Raw genomic sequence first — 25139 nt, 5'->3', positions numbered from 1 at the left:
TCGTCCAGACTAAGAATATTCTATAAATGGGCTTATATGATCCTTATAGTATGTAAGAAATGAAAATAAAGAAGTAGATTGCTCAAGGTTTCTTTTGGTCAAACCCCATAGCCTTTTGTATTATGCATCTTCAGTAAATATTTGTTGAATGTAAATTGAACAAATTAATGAATGTGTGCATGCATGAATGAAAAGCTATCTCAGTCCTGCTGGTGTTTTCTGCCCATACCCCTCAGCACTCCTACATGACAAAGGCAAATACCTACAAGTACTGTAAATATCTGCAACTCTGTACTTGAATAAAGGCTTTTTTTTTTTTTTTTTTTTTTTTTTTAATAGCTACAGGTTCGTGCTCAGTTTACTCCCAGGGCATTGGAAGTGTCAGAAAGTCGATAAGTCCAGAAGCCACATTTCACCAATGACAGGGCGTTGGTAACTATATCCCCGTTTCCTCATCTCTTAGAGTAACTCTGAGACGTGCTCTGCAGTATGTCCCAGTTTTCCTCATTAGGACAGAGTTCTGATTGCCACAGAAGTATCTAGCATGATAAAGTGCCTTTTATTGACTTCCTTTCCTTCGCAGTCTCACTTTCCCACCCCTCGGCCATGCCTTCTAGGATCTCTTCTGAAGAAACAACAACAAAAAACACAAAACAAATAAAACCTATTTGCAATCGAATTCTTGTCAGCAGAACCCAGACTAAGACAGCATTGCATGTGGAATTGCACATTGAGTACTTAAGATGTCCAAGACATCTGGAATTCATGCAAATAGAGTTGAATTAAAATATAATTATATTTTAGAAATCAGGGATTATCTTCTCTGTGGCAAAATTTCTTCCACACAAATCACTAGTGGTTTGAATAAAAGATGCAGAAGCTTTGTCTCTAGACAACCACTGTTAATTTATGAAGGGAGGACTGGGGCTTGGTGTCTATTTAAGTACTTTGGATATAGAAAAAAATTGTTAAAACTGGATAATATTCACTAACGAATGTTTACTTATAAAATTACTTTCAATTCACATAGCAATTGCATCTCTCCTACCCACAATGCCCTAGTAGCTAGTGTCAGAATATTTAGCTAAACCATACAAATAAAACTGTAGCTCAACTTCAATAGAAAATCTGATAATCTAACTAAAAATGTAGTGTTTTATAAAATTTATTAAAGTGATGTTGGAGAACTGCTAGAATCAATGCAAAGCCATGGAAAATGAGGATTTGGCAGAATAAAACAACAACTGAAGAAGAGAAAATGGACATCTCTGATGATCATGATAAGAATTTTCCAACAGAGAAATCTGGATATCAAAAGATTAAAGGAAGCTCTTGGGAAAATTAGTGATGCCTTTTCATATGTTTGCAAAAAATGATGCTCTTGTTTTAATCATTCTATGAAAGTCAAGCACGAATGATGGATATTATATTGTGTTAGGCTATACGTATTTTTTTAAAGGTGGGCGGGGAATTTCACTCCAGAAGATTCCGTTTACATTTTGAGTGGCAGAACTCAACTGCATTTAGATCTTTTCTCCCACAAAGTGTTTAATCTCAAAGTCTGGTGTATAACACCCTTAAAGAGAATCTTGAAAACATCCTCTTAATTTAGGAGATTGAAACAGGAAGGAGGCTTATTCTTTGCCTTACATGGAATCTCCTTTGGTTGAAAATCACTTAAACGTTGATCTGAGAACATTTGCTGCCTTCCTTGACCTGCAGATGTTTTCTCAGAACTACACTTCCAAACAGTCCCAGCTGGCTGGAGCTAAGGCCTGTGTAGATTGATAAAATAAATCTGGCTTTGAGACCCAGACTAAGTACAGGGGCAGGCTCCTTGTGTCGGGAGAATCTGATTGGGGGAGGAGCTAAGTCTCAGGAGCGCTGGCTCTATATAAGAGTGCCAAGCAAACCCCAGTAGGAGGAGGCAGGAAGGGCAAAGACTGCTGGGCTTCTCCTGCTGTAAAAAATTCACTGGTCACTCACGGCAGAAATTTTGCTCACTCTCGTCTGCCTTGACTGTTTTCCCAAACATGAAGGTAAGATTATTTCCTTACTTTTGTAAACAAAGCTATCTCAAAAGGAGATGAGGCTTAACTAGAAGAATTCAAGTAAAGAAGGGACATGGGAAAAGAGGGAAGAGGAAGATCTGAGGGTAACTTTTAAAAATCCTTACTTAAATAAATTCAACAGTTCAGCCAAAGTGAATTCCTTGTCTTGTTTTGCAGTTAAATTATTGGTTCAGTGGCCTGGGAATCAGAAATTGGAGACAATGTGTATGAAAGTCCTGAGAAAGCCATTGAAGAATATAACAGTACTATTGTTATTTCTTAGGGAAAAATTCCCTCCACTGTATTTTTGTGTGTGTTTGATTTGGAGCCTTGCAATGAACACCCATGGTTTGACTTATCTAGATTTATAGAAAAGAGAAATTGGAGACTAGGAACTTTAGAATTTGGAATCCTGGATTAAAGGGTCAGGATTGTGAAAGTGGAAGATACAGTTAGGTGGACTGAAACTAAAGATTTAGCAAGCACACGTGTTAGCTCAAAGCAAAATGGCCAAATATTTTTAAAAATTACCATTCAACCAAAGGCAGGACCAAAGACAGAGATTACTATCATAGACTATATTTATGGGATGCAAAAAAAAATTACATTGAAATTGCTACTACATTAAGTTTTCATATTTAGACTTTAAAGCTTCTGCATTTTAATTCTGGAACAATAACTTCTCAATGTTGTCAGCTGCTGGATGGCTCTTGTGGTCACTATGCTGTCCATTTGCAATACTAAATCTAAGCTCGTTTTTTCAGTGGGGTTGGAGGAGGAGCAAGATATGGGTCTTGAATAAATTATGCATGAAATTACATAGAATTAAATGATTAAACGTTAAACACAAGTTATAGTTAATTTGTTTAATGTTATGATGCTAGAACACCAAGTAACCCTGCAAAGTTAAAACTATGATATAATCTAATCTCTTTTAATCTGTCTTGTATTTTTATTTAAAATTTTAGAACATTTGTAACTTGGATCTGAAGTATTTCAGAAGGGCTTCAGAACAAAAAGGGCTTCCCTCTGATCTGGCTGTGGTCCAGCCTTTTATTCTCCCCTACCTGAGCTGGGATGAGCCTAGGGTTGGTGAACCTAGGGCATGATTCTCACACGGCTGGGATATGGTCAGGTACTGTGATGCCTCAGGTCAGGGCCCATCTGCTTTCTTGATACACCCAGAGCTGATTTGATGTTATCAGTCGTCTTCTACCAATTATACTGTGTTGGTATTTGTGAATTAAAAAAAATATATATCCTTTTCTAGATTACAATACTACTTTATTGAAAAAATAAGTTCAAAAGATAATATTTGTTATTTCTCCACCCAGAGATAACCACTACTAAGGTTTTAATTTATTTCTTTTCAGACTTCTATGTGTAATCATGTTTTACATACAATTTTGTAACCAGTCAGATCCTCAATATTTAGGCTATCATCATGCTATGATGTAAACATGATTATAAAAGGCCTCAGAAGTGTTTCAAAGACCGAAGGAGCTATGCATAGAACTAAGGAGTATGATGAAATCACTGCCTCTCTGGCCAGAGATGTGTCTCAGCTTTCGATTCTTCATTTATGAAAAGTATTTTCTTTTTAATTCCTCAGCCCTTGGCACTGCTTTTTCTGTTAGGCATTCTCCTCTCTGAGTGTCCTCATGGGTGCTGGAGTTAGAGAGGAGCATGGAGAAAGGAATTAAAAGATGATGGGATCCTAAGTAAACTTTCATGACCATTTAACTAGTGAGCATTTTCAATTTCTTTGTCCATGACATCATGCAGCTCCTCCTTGTCTTTACAGAAATGAGTAGCAGGAGGTGAGCTCAACAGAATCATATTAAACTTAATACTCTGGTTTCTCTTTAGATAGCATAAAATGGAAACTTAAAAGACAAGCAGAGTCAATGAGGCTTCTCCATGGTTCTTTTGTTCTTTATATTCCTAAATCACAAATCTTGACTTGTACACATATATTCACTGTCAACTCATTATAAAGATGCAAACTAAAATAATGCTTTTATTTTCCTCCAGGCAATAAGTTTATTCATCTTGGTGGGATTTATAGGGGACTTCCCAGTTTTTTCAAGGTGAGAATTTTTTGGATCATTGTGGAAATCATTAACAATTATTATTATTTTTCTTTTTAGGAAATTCTTTAGTATGACCAAATTTCTATATTGTAGCCTGATCATGTTTTTTTCTTTAACACTTTCCACATTTTGAGAAGTCAGTGATAGCAAATCTTATTTTACTATTATTATTATTTTACTTTATTTTGTCGCTGTAAGGAAGAAACCTGAAGATTAAAAACACCTCAAGGTTTATTCGCTTGTTCCGGTTCCATGGTTTTACCAGCATTTCAGAGAATCACATCGGCCCTACATAGCTGAGGGCATAATTTGATCTTTAAATGTAGTCATTGCAAAACATTCTTTGGATTTTAAAGGTTGAGAGTTTTTTTAGGAAAATAGTTTTATTGGCTTATCACCCTGACTTAAGATGTTTCCAAAGATGGAAATGTGCTCAAAATCCAGAAACCAGAAGTCTTTATTCCTTTACCCTTTGTAAATGTGCTTTTAGGCTTGGCTTCCTTAGTTTCTTAGGTCTAAGCCATGTGACCTCCTTGAGATTGTCCGAGTCGACTCTCCATTTTCCACATGTATTTTATTTGAGTGGAATTGTTTAAGCTCACATTTCTCCTATATGGGTGTGTGCTTAAGAAGTGGTCTAAATGATCAGGGAGCTTTGAAAAATAAGTTCCTGTCCACTTAGCCTTTGCCACTTTTTAGCTTCCCACTTCTCATAAGGTCTTTTTAGAGCTCCTGGTCTCCCAGTTAAGAGGTTCTGTATAACTCTTCCATTCATCATTCAGAATCCTTTCAAAGGCCATAATACCTTCCTTCAATACGTTCTCACTTATCCTTCCCAACTCTGAACATTCTCTTATCTATACTTCCACAACTTATTACATTGTACACATTACTGTTATAAAATCTTTCAAATTAGATATATTGTATTACGGACTGTGGTTGCATTATTGCATTATGATTGTTTCTGCATCTATGTCTTTTTCCTCCTCTCTACCAATGGCTAATGACCTATATCTTTTAATACGTCTACAACTCCAATGTCTAAATAGTGCCCGGTACATTATAGATGTTTAATAAATGATAATCTCTCTAGAAAAAAATGGGTTCCTTTTACATATATGTTTTATATATTTTGGTGCCTCTGAGAAAAAAAATTGTGAAGCAATTTTTGACTGTTTTTGACTATTTTTGACTATTCTTTGTGTCCCTTCTCTCTTATCTTTCTGCTTGCTTTATGGTGAACAATTTGACAGTGCCTCTTCTCCAATCAATTGCCAGTGGGATTCCTATGGTCCATGGTCAGAATGCAATGGTTGTACTAAGTCTCAGGTAGGACTATGCGAAAACTGTATTTACTATTTATATGCAGAAATAGCTTAGGTATGGACAAAATGGTATTAACTTTTGAATTCTAGTTTTTATGTTTCATAAAAATGTAATTATTAATTTTAAAGGAAAAAGTACAACTTGTTTAATAATTAATATTGTAATAAAGTAATTTATGCATTTTAATTTTTCTTGTAGGACTTTTCTAAATCTTATATTCGATCCTAGAAATATACATGAGATAAAAATGAAAAGCAACTCGTTAATTCTTGAGCTATTAGGAAATACAAATAGCATGAAATGAATTTAGTAGATGATTCAAAATATGTTGCATATTTACTGGGTTGAACTTTTTTTCTTATTCAAAACAAAGACTAACAAGTAGTAAAATAGCTGCTTTGCTTTACCTGACCATGAAAAATAGGGAATGACCATATAAAGTCAAACATTTTGGAACATTTTAAAGTTTAATTCCTAAGTAATGCAAATAAAATATCAGACTTGATCTAGAGATTATAAAGCGCTTCTAAAAATGTCTGCTTTTTTCCCTGTTACAAAATTATTCACTGGAGGGGGTGGCTCCATAGTGTAGCGGTTAGCATGTCTGCCCTACATGCAGAAGGTCCTGGGTTTGCATCCCAGGTGGAGCCACAGACCACACCCTGGGTGCACCAGGCCCCCTGACCCTGGGTGTTCCAGGCCCCCTGGGTGCACACCACAAGCGTGTGGGAGGGGACGCTCCGTCCTCAGAAATCCAGCTCCTAAGGGGAAATGGCAACATCCATAGGTCAGGGGTGGAAGTGTGTGCGTGGGGGAAATTAATTAAAAAAAAAAAATTATTCACTGGAGAAAAACAGAAAAGAATATATAACGAAAACACTACTTTATAATTCTACCATTTAATAAAAACCAATAAACCAACACTTTGGTGTTTATTTCTTTTTTGTATGTTTATAATTTTTTAAAATAGGATTATTTGATCATTTTTTAAAAAGTTAATTAATTTATTTTTAAGGTGACATTGATTAACAGAATTCGATAAGTTCCAGCAGTATATTTTAGCAGTAAGCATATATATATTTACATTGCGTGCTCACCTCCCATAGTTAAGATGTAGTTTTTTATTCTATTCTTTTAACCTAACATTATACTATCGGCATGAATTTTAATAGCTGTATTGTATTCCATTATAGGAATATACCAATTTTTTTAATCTACTTTTCTTTTGTTTGAGATTTAGGTAATTTATATTTTTGTTATTATAAGTAAAACTTTATTGAACATTTTTATGCATAGACATATGTCCTTTCTTCTGATAATTGTCTTAGGATTAATTCCAAAAATACAATGTTTATTGTAAAGGTTCTGAGTGTTTGAGTGTCTAAATATTCTTTATTGAAATATAATTGGCATATAATGTTATATTAGTTTCAGGTGCACTACATGAGTCAATATTTGTAAAATATTTTAAAGGTGTTTCACTTTGAGTAAAAATGTTTATTTAAAATTCATTTTTTAATTATTGAAGTAATAGAAACATATTGCAGAAGATAGTTTTGAAGCATCATCATAATCATCATTTTCATTAAGCATTGATTTAGTACTTCCATGAATGGTATTTACCAAACAACTTACACAAATGTAGAATTTGGCTTCTGGTAAAAATAATGGATGGCAACTCTGATTACAGGCAAACAAGTATAGGAATAACAAGACAAATGTCAAACAAAAACATTTTCACCATTTGTTTAAAACAAGGTAAGAAAGAACACTAAATAGAAGTAGATAGAAGGTATTTTCATATTAGTAATTTTTTTCTTGAGTAAAGTGTCATCACATAATGGATACATCCCTGGCTTATAAAATCAAAATTTTCACCCAGGAAGAGGCAAATGAAAATGAAAATGCGGCCATAAAATCAGAGTTTGGCAGGTGAGAATGGGACTGCTGAAAATGGGCAGTCATCAAGGTCATCCCAGGATATGGAGAGGCAAAACATTACTTAGACAAACAACACAATCTGTGCTTTGGAACTTCAGAAAATGACAAATTAATAAACGACACATGAGAGCTGTCTTCATCAATTAAGTTCAGAAACTAAAAACTCATCAAGAAACTTCACTGAGTTTCGTTCCCCACTCCTCTGCTTGGATGCAATGAAAGGTGCCTGAGCCAGGGCCAGGCTGGTGTAAAATGGCTGAGTTCGAACCATAGCGCAGTGACCCTTCCTCCTTCGTCCCAAGAAATCCCCATGTGGACAACTACATTCAACATATCTAGTCTTCCCTGTTAATCTTTGCTTAAGTTTTAAGTAGCTGGCATCTCAGATTTCTTTCGTTTTTATTAATGGGGAAGAGGTGAGTATAGGAAGAGGTTTAAAAGATGCAGCTGTGATTGCGTTTGGGAAGGAAAAGGAATTTGTAGATTTTGTTTGTTTGTTTGTTTAAACATTGGGTAAATGTCTTCATTCTGATTAAGTGAATTTTAGACAATTAGTAGTTTCTCATTTGGCTTGATGATTTTCTCAATTTTCCCCTGCTTTTCCCCCCAGAGATTTGATTTTGACATATTTCTCATTTCAGAGGTCAATGATTTTGATTATCTTGTAAAGTCCATTGTAGATGTGTAGCTTTACCTTTGGACTATTTGGGCTTCTGCTTTGTAAATTTGGCTTCCATATTAACATAGTTCTCTCTGGATTATTTTGCCTTGTCTTGCCTTCCTGAAGAAGGCTTAAAGTTCAGTTCAAATCAATTGTCAGCACTTAGTCTAACTCCGCTTCATCTCAACCTCCTTCCCAGTACCGTATCCTCATTCCAGTCCAATTAATTTTCACCTTTTTAATTAGCTCTTGGTGTGTAGCTTTGGCAAAAGCGTTAATCATTCTGCATTGCAGTCTATATGTCTACCCAGCTACCTTTTTTAGGCTACTTTCTTAAAGATTCACTAATTCTATTTTTATTTTTATAGCACTCAATGCTGAAAGTAAATACAAAGCTGGAAGCACTCTTAGATAATAACCCAAGTGTCACTGGACTCAAGGATTCATTGATTTTGGAGGTTTTATTTCTGTAGGACACCAGAATCATTTCCTGAACATTGGTTCTCCAATTGTGTTACTTTCACTCAGACTTTATTTCTCAGATAAAGGAATCTGGAGCTATTGAAAAGCACTACCTGTTTTTTGTTTAGATTCGCAGGAGGTCAATTGCTGTATATGGGCAGTATGGAGGCCAACCTTGCTCTGGAAGTCCTTTTCAAACACAATCGTGTGAACCTACACGAGGATGTCCAGCAGAAGAGGGATGTGGAGAGCGTTTCAGGTGTTTTTCAGGTATTTGCTTTCCATAGGCTTAGTGTGGATTCAAATGTTATTTAATTAGCTCAGTATATATTTGTTGAATTTTACTGAGTTTATATTGGCTCATAAATTAATTTTCCCCAAATATCAGTATAATTTTTATTGGCGTCGTAATCACACGCTTGCCTATCATTCCTTCAAATGCAAGGAAAGGCATTGGGTAATTAAGGCAGGGACACCATGTGCTTCTTTGAAAAGAAATTTGACTATTGACAGACCCAAACTGTTCTCAACATTGCATTTTTGGTGAAGATGTACAGTGAGTCTGATATGTCCAGTGAGGTTGGACAAAAACAATGTTACTATCAAAATTATTATTATGTTTATAAGAAAAGCAACTCTAGCTAATCAAGGAGCAATACAGGTCACCCCTATGCATGGGATGATTGAAACATAGTTTTAGCATTATTATTTGATTTATTGTCTATGTTGCTTTTGTGCAGTCAGATTAATTCAATAACCTTTTATTATTCTTGTTATGCTCCAGCTATAGTGATGAGGGTTATAGATTTAGAAATAAAACACATAGCCTCTTCCCTGAAAAAAAATTCAAGTTTTATGGGCAGAATAGTACATATGTAATCCCTGTTATGTATTAGAAGTGACACATGTTAGAAGTGTTCCCTAATAACAGCTGTAGAACTCCTGTTTTACTTTCAAAACCCTAATTAGGTGACATCTCCTTTGGGAAGCCTTTCCTAAACCCTCAACTGATAGAGCTAATTAATAAATCACTTCTCTGTGTTCCGTATGCATGTGGCACCATCTGTAATCTGGAGTATTTGTGGGCCTGGATGTTTCTTGGCAGAATATGAACTCTTTGAAGACATGGATTATATTTCGTTTTTGAATCTGGAGTGCCTGGTACATAGTCGACTCTCAACGAATGTTTGCTGCATTGGATTGAGTGACAGTATAGTGGAGCTCATGCTATACTATTAGGACAGTTGTGCACAGTGCATACTATGAGGACACAGAGGGAGGACATGCATCGTAGACTGTGGGAAAGGGATGATTTCTGAGAGGAGATGATGCGTAATTTGATTCTTGAAGGACAAGAAAATGATAGGTAGAGAAAAATCCCTCTAGGCTGGGAGAATTGTAAGTCCAAGTTCAGTGGAGATGACAGAAAGCCTGGACTTTTATTCAAGTAAGTGATTCAATATGACTAGGGCATAGGAAACTAGTGGAATGCCAGAAGATGATGCTGGGGAGGTAGGCAGGAGCTAGGTCATTCGTACCCTCTAGCACTTCCTTGGTACTCTGGGCTTCTGTCTATCACAACAGTTATATTGTTGAATTATAATGACCTACATCTTCCTAAACTTTCCTATTAGCTTGTAAAGTATGTGAAAAACCTGATGCATACCATTTTTATTCATATTTTTATCCCAACACCAAGAAGAGTGTCTCACACACAGTAGGTGCTAAAGAAAGTTTAAGTTTTAACCCTTCGACTCAATTCCCATGCTCTTGCGGCCTATACTTCTAAATCACGAAGAAAAGCAGGACTTTGGCATCTGAGTCAGTGATTACAGAAGAGAAACCAAAAGTTGAATGCGGGAGGTCAATCTGTCCTCCTGTGGTTAGCATTGTATGATTTTGGAGGATTCAGACAAACTGCTTAATGCTTATGGCTGAAAGCCTGGAACTGGGATTCAGGTTCTATTTTCAATTTGGTGTCCTGCCAAGGTCAGAATCAGTTTTGTGTGTTATGAAATAAGGACCAAAATAATCGCCAGTCCTTCCCTGAACACACTGAGGATTTATGTCAAATTCACATTAGGACATGAGTGTAGTGCTGGGGGTTGGGAGCAAAACCTTTCGATGCCATGTAGTGTTTCCCTTCTTCCCTCTTTTGTTTTTGTGTGGCGGCCTTTCTTGTGGTCAGGTCAGTGCATCAGCAAATCTTTGGTTTGCAATGGAGATTCTGACTGTGAAGAAGATAGTGCTGATGAAGACAAATGTGAGGACTCAAGTAGGAGACTTTCCTGTGACCTTGATAAACCTCCTCCCAACATAGAACTTACTGGAAATGGGTAAGGTGCTGGGCGGCCTCCTGTATACACTGATGGATAATAATTCTTTTTTTTTTTTTTTGGTAAGTCTAATAACAAACCACCTAATAGCCATATTTATATCTGTATACCTATATACCTGTAAGTATATGTGGTAAAACATTGAGTGACCAATTGTCCTTGAACTGTCCTGATTTTAGCACTGTTAAGTCCTGCATCCAGGGAAACCCCTAAGACCTGGAAAAACCTGCATAAACAGCCAAACTATGGGAGAGAGAAAAGGAGAAAAAGAGAGGGAGGGAGGGAGAGAAGGAGAGAAAGGGAGGGAGGGAAATAAGGTAGAAGGGAAGGAGGGAGGGAGAGTGAGAAAGAGAGAGAGAGAAAAAGAAAGAGAGAATTGGTTCAATGAGGTGGGGCTACTGAAGAGAATGAAGAAAATAGAATAAAAGCAAGGAAAGAAGACACAAGCAGTGTGTTGAAATATTCAATCTAAAAAGTAATTAATTGCCCAAACTAGTTGGTAACTTTCATTTCCAAATAAAGTTGGGACAATCCTCTGTTTGCCTTTTCAAAAAGAACCCTGAAGAATTTTAAAGGGTCAGACCCAAGTTAAGATTGCAAGGCTTTAAAATAATCTATTATAGAATGATAGTCAGGTGTAATTTTTTCTATAATATCTTAAAATTCACTAACAGAGAAATGGTAAAATTACTCTAAAGAGAATACTAGTCGTCATGCCACGAGGCAACTAGTTGAAATTCATTGTAGAGAGCTCTCTCTCCTCAAAAGTAATCTTGATTGTATTGGTTTTATCTATAGTTCAATTCAAAACCAGCTGTTGCCATAGATACAAAAGGGCCGTGTGTTTCCCAAACACGTTCTGAGGCTGAAAAGATGTTGGATTTTCCCAGATATTAGTTTTAGCTATTATACCAAGCAAGAGAGGTTGAATAATGTACAGTGTGCATTAGGACACCGTTCCCTTATTTGAGCTCTCTCAAAGAGATGCTTAACCATAAAGTATTTCAAGAATTTCTAGAGTTGTTTAATGATGCCTTTTTCAGCAAGTGCTATTTCTGGATTTTAACTGCTTCTCCTTCCTCCTCCTCCTCCTCCTCCTTCTCCCTCTCCTTCTTCTTCAAACAGTTACAATGCACTCACTGGCCAGTTTAGAAACAGAGTCATCAACACAAAAAGTTATGGTGGTCAATGCAGAAAGGTGTTTAGTGGGGACGGACAAGAACCCTTCAGACTGAGTGGAAATATCCTCTCCTATACATTTCAGGTACTTAGTTACATTGATTTTACCTATTTCTAACCTGCGAATTAATTCCAGAGATCGTTATTTGTATGAAATTTATTGTTTTGGTAGTTGTTGAGAGTTTGCTTGTACTTAATATGTGGTCAGTTCTTATAAATGTTTTATATGGGCTTCAAAAGAATACATATTATGTAACTCTAGAGTTAAAAGTACAAATGTACTTCTAACTTATGTCGTTTAAGCTGAAATATATTTTTAGCTCATTTTCTTTTTGCCTGTTCTCCACGTGGCCCATGATTTAAGGGTCTTTCCCTACACAGGTGTCAAAACTCAAGGCCCGGGCCATGATTGGTATGATAATTTCCTTACAATTGCTAGTGTCACCTCACTTACAAATGCTTTTATTTTTAAATTGTGAGATAGTTTATATACATACAAAAGAGTGTGAATAACGTATATCTGCAGTTTGAAGAAAACTAATAAAACAAATACCCCCCTCATATATGCCTATCACCCACATTAAGAAATAGAATATTATCAGTGATGTAAAGGTTCCCATTTACCCCTCTCTGATCATATCCCTCCATCCCCACTCCCCAGGCAACCACCGTATTTTGTATTAATTATTTCCTTGTCCCCTGTGTTTGTTTATCCCATATGTCTTTGTCCCTAAATAAAAATTTGTAATTTAGATTTGACTGTTTTTTTTTTTTTGTCCATTTATATAAATAACTCATATAGTATATATTCCTCTATGGATTGTTTTTTTGGTCGAAATTATGATTTTGAAATTTATTCATGCTGATGTAGATGGCATTTTTATTGCTGTTCCGACCTTTTTCTAATGAAAATGCTTGAATATTTTTGTGCATGAGTTCCATGCAAATCAGGTAGAATTTCTCTAGGACATACACCTGGAACTTAAATTGCTGCCTTGTCTATGATACAGTTTACTAGGTAAAGTTTCCAACACAGATGTATCAATTTATACCTCCACCAGTAGTATGGAAGAGTGGTTTGTGCTCCACATTCTTGTCAATGTCCATCCATATTGCCGAATTTTTAAATTTTTCTTGTAGTCTCAGGATCTCCTCTGGCTCTAGGCTTCTGCTTCCTGCATGCTGTCATAAACACCTACACTTATCCTGCTCCTTGATTTCAACAGAAAATCTGCTCGCACAAAAACGATTATGGCTTTGGGGAACATTTCTGAAGATTTGTAGAGAAAATAGAGTAGAGATTTTTCTGTTGCAATAGTGCAGACATTCAACAAGAACAGTTAACACCCTTCATCTTAACATATCTGCCCTTCCACGGTCTCAAAAAAATGAAATTTCTGGTCTCATCTTGTTTTAGCCTCTGACTTCCTTTTCTTTTTTTAACTACTGAGATCGCTTTTTGTTTTGACACAGGCAATGCTCGTCGGACAAATCAGCTGAGAGCATCCACAATTGCTCCTCTTCCTCCTAGTTTTTTTCTTGCTGTCCAAGAGATCTTCCAAGATCTCTCTCATTGCTTTCCTCCCTTCTTCTCAGAATACCCAAAATTTCCAGTTCAGTACTCATTATTTATTGGTCCCAAATTCGTAAACCAAAACTATTAGGATGTTTAGATGGAAGGACCCTTGTTTACCAAAACTAACCCTCTCCAGAAAGCAGTTCTGATTATACATAGCAAACTCACCATATTCCAACCTAAAATAAAATAAATTATATTTAACAATTATCAAATTATGAAAATAGAAAGTGAAACTTACCTGAAAAATAATCATAGCTACCAATTTTTGAATATCTACTGTGACATCTGCATTATTTTAGGCAATTTCTATAGGTTATTTCTCACAATATCTTTGGGAGGTAAATAATATTTTAGTATTTTATATAATGTAGAAATAGAGGCTCAGAAGACTTTAGCTGATTTGCTCCGAGTCACCAAATTAATAAGTAGTAGAGCTTGGATCACTATTTCACAGTCCTTTATTTTTCTCCTATATTTCACTCTTCCAATGTATTGTATTCAATTACTTTCAATTCTGCATTCCACATGGTGAATGATATGTATTGTAATTTAACCTGTGGCCAGGAGGGAGAAGGTGAGATAAGCATTTGTAGAGAATTTTTTTCTCTTTCTATTCTTAGGAGGCTGTGTAGGTAATTCTTTCATAATTATAAGGGGAAGAATTACATATTCGGATCAAATTTAGAAAGTTACGGAGCAGAGTAAATAATAAAGAAGAGAATTTCTGACATAGTTGAAAGGTAAACATGCTGGAAGTTTGCAGTTTCTGAAGAAGAGGAGTAATTTAATAATAGCATAATCCTGACATTTGTTTTTCTCAGCATGGCTTGGTTTTTGGATTGACATCCGAAATGCCTTTCCAGTCACTAAATTTGTAGGTGTTTGTCAGAGTGGAGGGAAATTATAGCCTGTTACTGAATGAAGAATATAGATGTTTTGAGGATCCAGCCTGAGGGAAGTGACGTGGAAGCAATAGGCAGTGAGTCAATCACTAAACTGCTAAACCCAGGAGCAGATGTGGAGATAGTGAATGTTCTCCATAGTTCGGACATAGGACTGCCACAGCATATTGAGGGTTCTACTGAGGTTGGTCAATCTGAATGAATGTACAGTGGCACCAGTCTGTAGTTGTGTGATTTTTCTATGGTAGTACTAAGCAGTTTGGCTGCAAGCACTGAACCTCGGTTTGGTTGAAGCCATAAACCACAAAGCCTAACTACAACAGGAAGGAATAACAATGAAGGTGCCCATAGGGAGAAAGAAGGAAAACAAACTGACGAGCTTGTTTCTATGAAGCTGAATAACAGATATGGTGCTAATAGAATGAGAGTCAAAAGAGTAAGAAATGCCAGCGTGTAGGATGTTTGCATTTATAATTTCAGAGGGAGGATCAGTCTCAGGAAATCTAGGATCTAACCTGAAAGGAAGAGGATATTAATTAAGGAAAATTTAAGAAGATCACACTACCTGGAAAAAAGATGATTCTTGCAGTTACGTGTAGAGTAGATCGAAGTTGAGGAGATGCTGAACTAAGCAGCTAAGAGGCTTATTCACATAGATCCTAACAGAATGGGAAAGTTAAATTCCCTACTGGATCACATAGAACATTCTAAAACAAAGTACAAATGATTTAATACCTTTATGTAACCTATGTGCAACTCTGTTCCTCTGTATTAGACAAAAAGTCAAGAACCAAATGCTTAGTAGTTCTTTGTTAGTGTAGCCCCGTGAATTTGCTCACTTCTGGGCTAAATGTTGACATTCAAGGAAAATTCCAGATCTTTGCTCACAGATGTATTTGGGATTGCTGTTATTAATACCATGTTTTCTGCTTAACAAAGAATACTTATAGAATATTATATAACTCTGGAGTACTTATACTCATACAGTCCTGGTCTTAATGAGTGGCACACTTGTTTTGTGTCAATAAAGCTTTGTTTTGGGGAGAAGATTGTATGAAGAAAGTATCCATGTTAAAGGATCTATGGCAAAAGCTTCTTAATTATATCCAAAGCCTTAATCTGGTGATAGCAAAATTTTACATTTTCTTTATAGGTGAAAATAAATAATGATTTTAATTATGAATATTACAACAGTAGCTGGTCTTATGCAAAACGTACATCAACAGAACGTAAATCAACTAGTTGGACAAAATTCTATTTTGGATCTACAGATTCTTCGTTTTTATCTCATCATGATTCAAATTACGATAAAAAACAGAAGGAAAAGGTTAGTATGAAATATTAGTTAACTTTTCCATATTTTATTGGTTTAAGTATTTCTAACATTAACAAAAGTATATTTACCAAAAGGATCAGCTTTAATTTTTTAATTAGGGCAAGAATATCTTCGAAGAGACAATACAATATATTTCTTTAAGGTATGATTTTGGTCTACAGCCATGCCACCCTGCACAAGCCCGATCCCATCTGATCTTAGAAGCTAAGCAGGGTTGGGCCTGGTTAGTATTTGGATGGGAGACCATCTAGGAAGACCGGGTGCTGTAGGCCTTTAAAAAAAAAAAGGTATGATCTTGTCTTATTAGTTCTCCTTGATATATTTATTTATACTTTTTATTTTTTCATTAAAGTATTTGTATTTATTTAAAAATCTTTTTAAAAACCACATTACTTTCAAATCTTCTAGTTAAAACTATCGTAAATTTTTCCATCCATGATTACTGATGCTACTTTAAGTATTAGAATTATAATTTTAAAGATTCAGTTAACATGTACTTCTTAAATGCTAATACTAGAATCTTTTTTAAAGGTGCATGAAACAAAAAAATTTTAAAACACTTTATTACGTTTGAGATATCAAAATTTTCATATGAGGAAATCAAAATATTTAAGAAACTTTCTTGTTTTAAAATTTCAAAACTTTCATCATGGGCAACCTCAACAGTTGACATGGATTGTACTAATTGATACACACTTTACTGCTGAAAAAAATTTTAGGCTGTTCATCATTCACAATCCACATACTTCATCTCATTCTTAAAGTTAGTAACTTGATTAATAAATCACACAAGAGAAGTATAAAAGATTTGATAAATAAAATATTGATTTTACTTGTTTTATGACAAAGAACCCAACAGTGGAAATGTGAACTGTAAAAATATTTGTCATTTCATATTATATTGTTCAATTAAGTGAAGATTTGATATAAAGTAGATCTGTCTTGGAAATCATTTAAATACTTCTTAAGCATTTAAAAGACTTTATTATAAAGTCGTTTAACTCGTCAATATGCCAGTGTGGGAGATAATTATATGATCACTCTACCAATAAGTCATTATCAAGATGTGGTTCCTAGGGACACATTGTTTTATATACTTGTTTATGAGATTATTTAGCACTTAACAAAGTTGATTCTCTTTTTGTAGTTGAGGAGGGCATAACAACTTGGTCTCAGGATTTTCAAGGCCAAGTATAAAAAAAATTACCATGACATCTCTCAGATATTATTTCTACCTGGGATTTCAAAAATTCCTTAGATTGCTTCAAGTAAGTGGGCCAAGAAGAGACCTAATCATGCATCCAAAATAGAAATTCATATGGTCTGGGCTGGAGGTGGCTCTTGATGGAGACATTGCACAAGGGAACTACTTCCTTTGCCTTTTTATCTTCAACTTAAAACTGCTTTAACCTTTTCTTCTTTCCATAGAGTTATCAATTGTTGGTTCTTCAGAACAGTGTGGAAGTGGCTCAGTTTATCAATAACAATCCAGAATTTTTACAACTCGCTGAGCCATTCTGGAAGGAACTCTCTCGCCTTCCTTCTCTGTATGACTACAGTGCCTACCGAAAATTAATCGACGAATATGGGACACATTTTCTGCGGTCTGGATCCTTAGGGGGAGAATACAAAGTTCTGTTTTATGTGGACACAGAAAAAATGAAACAAAACGGTAGAGTATTTAAAAAAATGTTATATGAAAATATTGTAGGGATTGTAATGGGGAAATAACATGTGGTTAACTTAAACTTTAGAGCTTTAAAATAAGAAAAATAGAAAATGAAGTACAAAGGTATTCAAAACTGCCAGAATCCATTATACTCTACTCAAAATCTTATGGATTTTAAGAAAAGCTTGCCTACTCTTTTGGACAATACCATGAAATGTGAATTAAACCGTTGTTGTGATTGGTTATCTCAAGAGGGTATTGACTGGATTTTGAGAATGCTTTTGACCTTTCCTATTTCTCAGATTAAATAATATTTCTCAAGGAAAACTGATGAGGAAATTATTATTACTGCAGAAATCAAGATGTTTTAAAGAAGTGTTACAGTTACCTCTGTTCTTTATCACTCACATTCCTTTTAAAAAAATCTGCTCTGGATATCATAGGTTTGCTTGCCACCCAATACTTGTAACAATAGCTTAAATTTATTGTCTGCCTTTCTTACAACAGGCAACTTATGTATATGTTAGCAATGACCCTCACTACTACCCAGTGAGTTAGCCACTATAATTCTTGTCCTACAGACTGAGGAATGGAGACTCAGTGCTATGAGAAGACTCATTAAAGGGCATATAGATTGTAAGGAAGTCTCACTGTCTCCACAGTCAGCTTAGTTTTGTCTTTGCATTATATTGCTGCTAGAAATGTCTGATTTTTGTTAGAATCAGGGCATGCCACTGAGTTCATGCTGTGTTAACTTCACAGTGAGAGGACAGTCCTCACCAGGGGCCCCGATGAGGAAAGGGAGTGGTATCTTACTATGCATTCCTCCTCTCCAGAGACTTTTTGACTCTAATTTATTACCGTTCCAAGTTAAACCAACTCCTTCCCAATGTTGAGGCCCACACTTCTTTCTCCATTCCAAATAATCTCTTCAGGATCTCCCTCATCAGTCAAGATACCCTTACAACCTTGGAGGAGAGTAAAACTTCTTACATGAGATTCAGAGAGAGAGAGAGAGATCTTGTAGCCTTCTCTTGTGGGCGAACTACACATTTTTTCTGTGTTTCCTTGGCTATTTTTTCCTATTAGGCTTAATTTTTACAAATTAACAGGTAAATAGAACTTGAACTTTTCTAAACTCACAGGTTAGAAATAAATTGCACAAGCATAGTTTTTGTTTGTTTTGTTTTGTTTTGTTTTGTTTTTAAGCAAGGACAGAGGCAGTATTTCCTTGGAAAATTAATCTAGCAAGTGCCTTGATCTAAACTCAGTTTCACTGCCCTTTATTTTTCCTTTAGCATTTAAATGAAATGGAGAGAATTTTTTAAAGCTTTTCAAGTTGGCAATAGTATTTTTTTTTTTTGAGTAAAAATGTTACTCGTGAGCAGTTTTTGTTCTTCCTAAAAGTTTTAATTTAAATATAATTAAATCTCCTGGGATATAATATATACCCCCAGCTGTTCTTTAAAAAATATTGAGGTTATTATAATATAATTAATAAAATTATATAAGAAAAATATATTTCTGTACTTTAATCTATCTGCCTTAAAAAAAATACATTTGATAAGGAGTAGAAATTGTTACATATTAAGGTTATGAGTCAGGGGAAGGAAATGTTAGAAACCAGAGACATTGAAGATGTTAAAGGCTGTGGAACTAGGGTTTTATGAATTAATTACTGTGGAACCAGAACCCAGCTTTTGGGGTTTCTAGTAGTTGGGCCGAAGGCCATCACACACCTACTTTTATCTATTTGCTTGAGCAGCTGACTATGGATGGGTGAAAGATATTGCTCTTTGGGGTTTTTAATTTCTGCTTCCATCTCCTCCACTCTCTGGACAAAGTTAATAGAAGCCATTATTTGCTGAACTATTTGAAAATATCTTTTAGACACGTGATGCTTCATTCTTGAATATGTGCATCTATCCGTTACTTTGTTCAAAAACAAAAATCAAATATATCTTTTTCTGACCCTCGACTCTTTGAGAGTGTTTATAAATATCCTTATCATATCACTCTTAATTAGATGGGCACAGCAGTTGGAAACAACCTCTTAATCTCACTTTTATACCTGCCTGGATCTCAAAGGTCTTCAACGAATGCAGGAATTAAGCACATTTTACTTTTTTCCTCCAGGTGTTAGTTCAATGACTATGAATGAGTGTACCGCATCGAATTCCAATTTTTTGTTTAAATACTCAGAGAGCAAATGCAAGGAGATGGAAGATGCCTTAAAATGGGCCTCAGGTAAATGAGAAGGGGGTGGTATATATTACAAGCTTCACCTCTATCCTTCTTTCTTGTGGTTAATTCTTGGTTTCCAAGGGCCTTTGAAATTCTAGCATGTGTTCTTTTTTGTGCCTTTCATATATTTGGTTATTTTGCCTTTGATCTCTCTTTCATATGTCATGGCAACGAGACTCATACAGATTGGAAAATTCACTGGGTATCTGCTGGGTACTGCAAATATGTCCTCAATATATACCACCTTTCTCTCCTATGGCAACGGTTGGTAAACAAGCCTAGAAAAATGACATCATCAGGAGAAGGTTCAGGTCCACTCTGTGACATGGATGCTCGGTGGAGTCTAAGTTTTTGGTGCATGCTGCTGCTGCTACTGCTGGTACAGAGGTTGGGGAACATGGTGTACTAGCCTTTGAGTGATTGAAGGAGGAACTAGAAGAGTGAGCTGATTTAGATTATATCTATCTATGCCATGTCAAAGGGTTGAATTTCATCCTCATGACAACGGGTGCCATTAAAGGATTTAATACGGGGAGCGATTAAAATGAAATATTAAAAGAATACAGTCGTAGAGAATGAAGAGGGACCAAGAAGGAACTGTCTGATAGGATAAGAAACCAGAAAAAGTCAGTAACGTGAAAAGTAAAGGAGAAAGAAAGATTAACAGAGAGAAATGCTAGAGAGCAGTTAAGTAAGAAAAAGACTGAAACCTCTTCTTTGGATTTGGATGATGAACACTTAATTGTCTTAAAGTGAAGAGACTCTTAGTGTGGTAGGTATGAAAGCCAGATTGCAGCGCATTGTGTGAAGCCATGAACTGAGCAGTATTTGAGTTTAAGTTTGGCCCAGGTGTGAAAGTTCTCATCAAAGAAGTGGGGATCCCTGAAATATTGCTAAATGACTGCGAGATGGAGGAAGAAAGAGCAGTGAAACCAAGTTTATTTACTTACTTACTTCATCAACAATTTACGGAGCCCATAGTATGCTCCAGGAATTGTTGTAGGCACTGAGGATACAGAAGTAAATATGCCAGAGAAAGGGCCTGTCTTCAAGGAGCTGATATGACAAAGGAGGAGGACAAATTTTTGAACAAGATGAAGATATAATGATCTGGAAATAGAAACAGAAGTGGAAGCTTTGGGAGGATGTTGACATCAGTTATCAGCTTGGCTGGTGATTGGAAGCTGCTCACTGATTTCATTTAATAAACACGTAATACTATGTGCCCATCACAATTTTAAGTGATTTACAAAAATGAACCAATGTAGTCCTCCTACCTAAGAGTTAGGTATTATTCAGATTCCCATTGTACAGACAGTGGCACTGAGGTACAGAGAGGTTGCCTAAGATTATGATTGGTAAGAATCAGACACGAGATAGAAATGCACGAAGTCTGGCATCACAATTTGGGTTCTGCACTGTCTTGCCAGGCTGTTAGTCTAGGATAAGAGGACCAGCAGGAGCAGAGAGGTCACTGGGGTGTGGACAGGGAGGCTACAGGCTTAAAAATAAATATAAATACCGAGTTTTTAGAATCTACAGTTTGTAAATGGCTTTGAGTTAAGGCAATGATTTTCAAGCTGTAGTAGCACGAGGATTACCTGAGATAGCCTGTTAAAATGCTGATTCCAAGGCTTTTCTTTCAGTCTTTCCTACGTCTTGGTCAGAACTCAGGAATCCGCAGTTAGTTCAGATGATTCCAATTCAGGTAGTTCAGGGACTGAACTTTGCAATACACTTCACTAAAGAGGTGACTGTTTGCATATTAAAAAATAACTAACAATGAAGATGAGAAAGCACTCAGGTAATTTATTAAAAATATCAAACTTTAATAATTTCTGATGATAAAAATATGATTTTTGAATTTGCAAAATTTTATAAAAATTTTATGAAATTATAAAATTTAGTTAAAAGAAAGAAATGAAAATCACCCCCAATCTGATCTGCTAGTTAAGAATTTCTGGTCAAGAATTTCTGGTCAAGATCAGTGTAAAAATTAGTTACCATGGAGATGAAAATATTTCTGAAATTACAAGGCACATAAATGGAAAAAAAGATTTAATTAGTATCCAAACTTTTTAGAACACTTTTTGTGTGTTATCATATGCAAGTTAATAACTTTTTTGCTTATTGTTAGTATTCCAGATGTAATGACATTTCTTTCCCATATTTTTATTATGAAAACTTTTTTAAATATAGAAAAATTGAAGGAACTGAGTAATAAACACCTATATATCTGTCTTCTATGTAACATTTATTGTTTTGACATTTTGTTATATATATCTATGTCTACATATAATATTGATTACTTAGCAACATACAAATATTATGTATTTAAAATATTTGTAATATTAATTGAAACATTTTGAAATAACATCATGATGCTTCATCTCCAAATATAAGCATGTACCTTCCAAGAAGCAAGACAGTCTCCTGTATAACATAATATTTTTATTACACTAAGAACATTAAGAATATGAACAATAAATTTTTTAAAATTAAGTTTATTGGGGTAACATTGGTTAATACAATTATATAATTTTCAGGTGTACATTATAGTTTGATATCTACATATTCTATTGTGTGATTACGACCCAAAGTCTAGTTTCTTTCAGCTACCATATATTTGATCCCCTTTACCCACTTTGCCCTCCCCCATCCCTCTATATTTGACTCCTTTTACCCCATCTACCTCTCCCCTCTTCCCCCACCCCCTACCCTCCAGTAACCACTAGTCCATTGTCCATGTCCCTAACTCTTTGTTTGTCCTGTTCATTTGTTGCTTTTAGGTTTATATCCCACATATAAGTGATATCATGTGATTTTCTACTTTTTTTGTCTGGCTTATTTCGCTTAGCATGATTATCTTGAGATCCATCTATGTTGTCACAAATGGCAGTATTTCATCTATTCTCATAGCTGAGTAATATTCCATTGTATATATGTGCCACAGCTTCTTTAGCCAATCATCTATCATAAGATACTTTGGTTGCTTCCATGTCCTGGCCACTGTGAACAATGCTGCTATGAACATCGGTGTGCAAATATCTTCTTGGATATGGGTTTTTGAGTCTTTGGGGTAAATTCCCAGCAGTGGGATTGCTGGATCATATGGTAGATCAATTCGTAGTTTTTTAAGTAACCTCCATACTGTTTTCCATGGTGGCTGTACCAGTTTGCAGTCCCAACAGCAGTGTGTGAGGGTTCCTTTTTCTCTGCATCCTCTTCAACACAATAAATTCTTAATATCATCTACTATCAGGTAATGACTGTTTTCTTTTTGTTTGTTTGTTTTAATAAATGTTATGTTATAGAGTAGTTTTAGGTTTACAGCACCACCGAGCATAAAGTACAGAGTTTCTATATACCTGGCTCCCCACATAGACACACCCTCCCACTATCAGCATTCAGGGCCACGGTGTTAGTTACAATCGATGAACACACACTAACACGTTATTATCACCCGAAGTCCATAGTTCACAAGAGGGTTCACTCTTGGTGTTGTACATGCTATGGGTCTGGACAAATGTACAATGACAGGTACCCACCATTACAATATCACAGAGAGCAATTTCACTGCCCTAGGAATTCCCTGTGCTCCACCTGTTCACCCCTCCCACCATCTCCTCTTGGCAAACGCTAACCTTATTACTCTCTCCATGGTTTTGCCTTTTCCAGAATGTCATTCAGTTGAATGGGTTGTGTTTTAATACTTAATAGACTTTGCACTTTTATGTTCTCATTTTTATTTTCATTTGTGCATCCTGACTCACTTTATTTAATTTCTCCGTGTGTAGGAACTCAGGGCAATGTTTTGCGAGGGGACCCATTTGTCAGAGGAGGACGTTCGGGCTTCACGTCTAGCCTTAGTTTCCTAGAGCTGGACAATCCTGCTGGAAACCAAAAACGATATTCTTCCTGGGCAGGGTCTGTGACTGATCTTCCCCAAGTCATAAAACAAAAGGTATGTGATGCTCTATTTAAAGCAGCAGAAAGTAGTCATGTTGATTTACATCAGGAAAGTGAGATTAAATCAAGGTGGTTAAACAGAGAAGGCTGTAATTAGCATTTTCTCTATCCCGAACATGTTTTGTATGGTGAAATGAATGCATACATAATAATAAGAAACAGAGGTTTGTTGTCATGTTTGTTCATATTTTAGTTGTAAAGGTTAAATGTTTTATAAATCCCAAGAGAAATTAATGACAAAATTTTCATTTTAAGCTTTTGACATAAATTGGATTGTTTTTCTTGTTCCCTAATTCAGAGGAGTTATAGATTCTTACAAGAAGGAGGCATTTAGACTTGTTACATTTGTCAGGTCACCTTTCTTTCTGTGGTCATAGCTTGTAGTCTCCTGGAGTCTGCTAATTTGGTTAGCAGAATTTTAGGATGTTTTATTGACAAAATTAGTTCTTTTACAACACAATGAATATGTTTCTAAAAATCAGAGAGCTTGGAAAAATTGAACAATAAAAAGACCAAAAAGTTTGAGGAAAAAAATGGGGTTAGGAACACAACATTGAAAAACTTCATCTGCAACACTTACTAAAAATAAAAAAGATAGGCACCAAAAAAAATTAAAAAAGCCACACCAAAAAACAGTAGCACAGCTTTATACATTTTAAATTGTTAAGAAATACATATACTACAATAAATGTGGTACATTACCTAGAAAAAGATCTGAAGCTTGCTTAATGATGGAGCAGTTACAGCTTGTGAATTATCGTAAAATGGTAGGAGAACAATCAGAAATGACAGACGGTTGTAACACCAGATGTGGGTGGGAGTAGTTTATTACACAGGTGGTGAATGAGATGGATGTTCGAGGTGTTTGTGTATGTGTGTTTTGTATTCCTATGTGGCGTGGTTTAGTTGTGTCCAGTTTTCTGTGTTCACCTGGTGTTTCTTATGGACAAAATTATATGTAAGAAAACATAAAATTTGTGGTATGTTTATATTGTTCACTAATATAACAATTTCAATGGAGTAAATTAACATTTTCAAAACAAATGCTATAAAAGAATTGATTCTATGTTCTATTCCCTGACACGGGAGTCAAATAATGGCCCAGGTAAAACTTGACTTTGAGAGATTAAGAAACTTGCACACATTTTATAAACTCAAAAATCGTAATACCTTTTCCAGTTACCTTTCTAACATCATACTGCACCCACTTTCCTCATAGTACGGGGAAATGGGGGAGGAGAGTTTTCCCAGGAAGTCTTATCTTAAAGTGTCATCATTAATATTCAAAATGGTTTATTTTCATTGTCAGTAACCCATACAAATCTTTAAAATTCCAACATTGTTGATTAGGGAAAAGCAGACATTCTTTTGCATTCTCAATTACGCACTTT

The 25139-nt window shown here is 35.5% G+C and overlaps 1 protein-coding gene and 1 pseudogene across 2 annotated transcripts in view; both read left to right on the top strand.

Moving 5' to 3' along the window:
• The first annotated feature begins 1911 nt into the window (after positions 1-1911).
• C7 (complement C7) overlaps positions 1912-25139 on the top strand; it is a 43220-nt gene continuing 19992 nt past the window's right edge. For both annotated transcript variants that reach the window (XM_016147968.2, XM_036225766.1), the window contains exons 1-10: positions 1912-2039; positions 4086-4141; positions 5398-5473; positions 8663-8804; positions 10723-10870; positions 11996-12134; positions 15684-15857; positions 17295-17538; positions 19672-19782; positions 23577-23743. In XM_016147968.2, coding sequence (XP_016003454.2) covers positions 2034-2039; positions 4086-4141; positions 5398-5473; positions 8663-8804; positions 10723-10870; positions 11996-12134; positions 15684-15857; positions 17295-17538; positions 19672-19782; positions 23577-23743 — 1263 coding nt within the window. In that variant the 5' untranslated portion in view covers positions 1912-2033. The remainder of the gene's footprint in view (positions 2040-4085; positions 4142-5397; positions 5474-8662; positions 8805-10722; positions 10871-11995; positions 12135-15683; positions 15858-17294; positions 17539-19671; positions 19783-23576; positions 23744-25139) is intronic.
• LOC118607569 lies at positions 16020-16138 on the top strand (annotated as a pseudogene).

Source organism: Rousettus aegyptiacus, unplaced genomic scaffold (genome assembly GCF_014176215.1).
Source record: "Rousettus aegyptiacus isolate mRouAeg1 unplaced genomic scaffold, mRouAeg1.p scaffold_m13_p_8, whole genome shotgun sequence".
NCBI classification, from domain to species: domain Eukaryota; kingdom Metazoa; phylum Chordata; class Mammalia; order Chiroptera; family Pteropodidae; genus Rousettus; species Rousettus aegyptiacus.
This window is presented reverse-complemented; position numbering and strand designations above follow the sequence as displayed.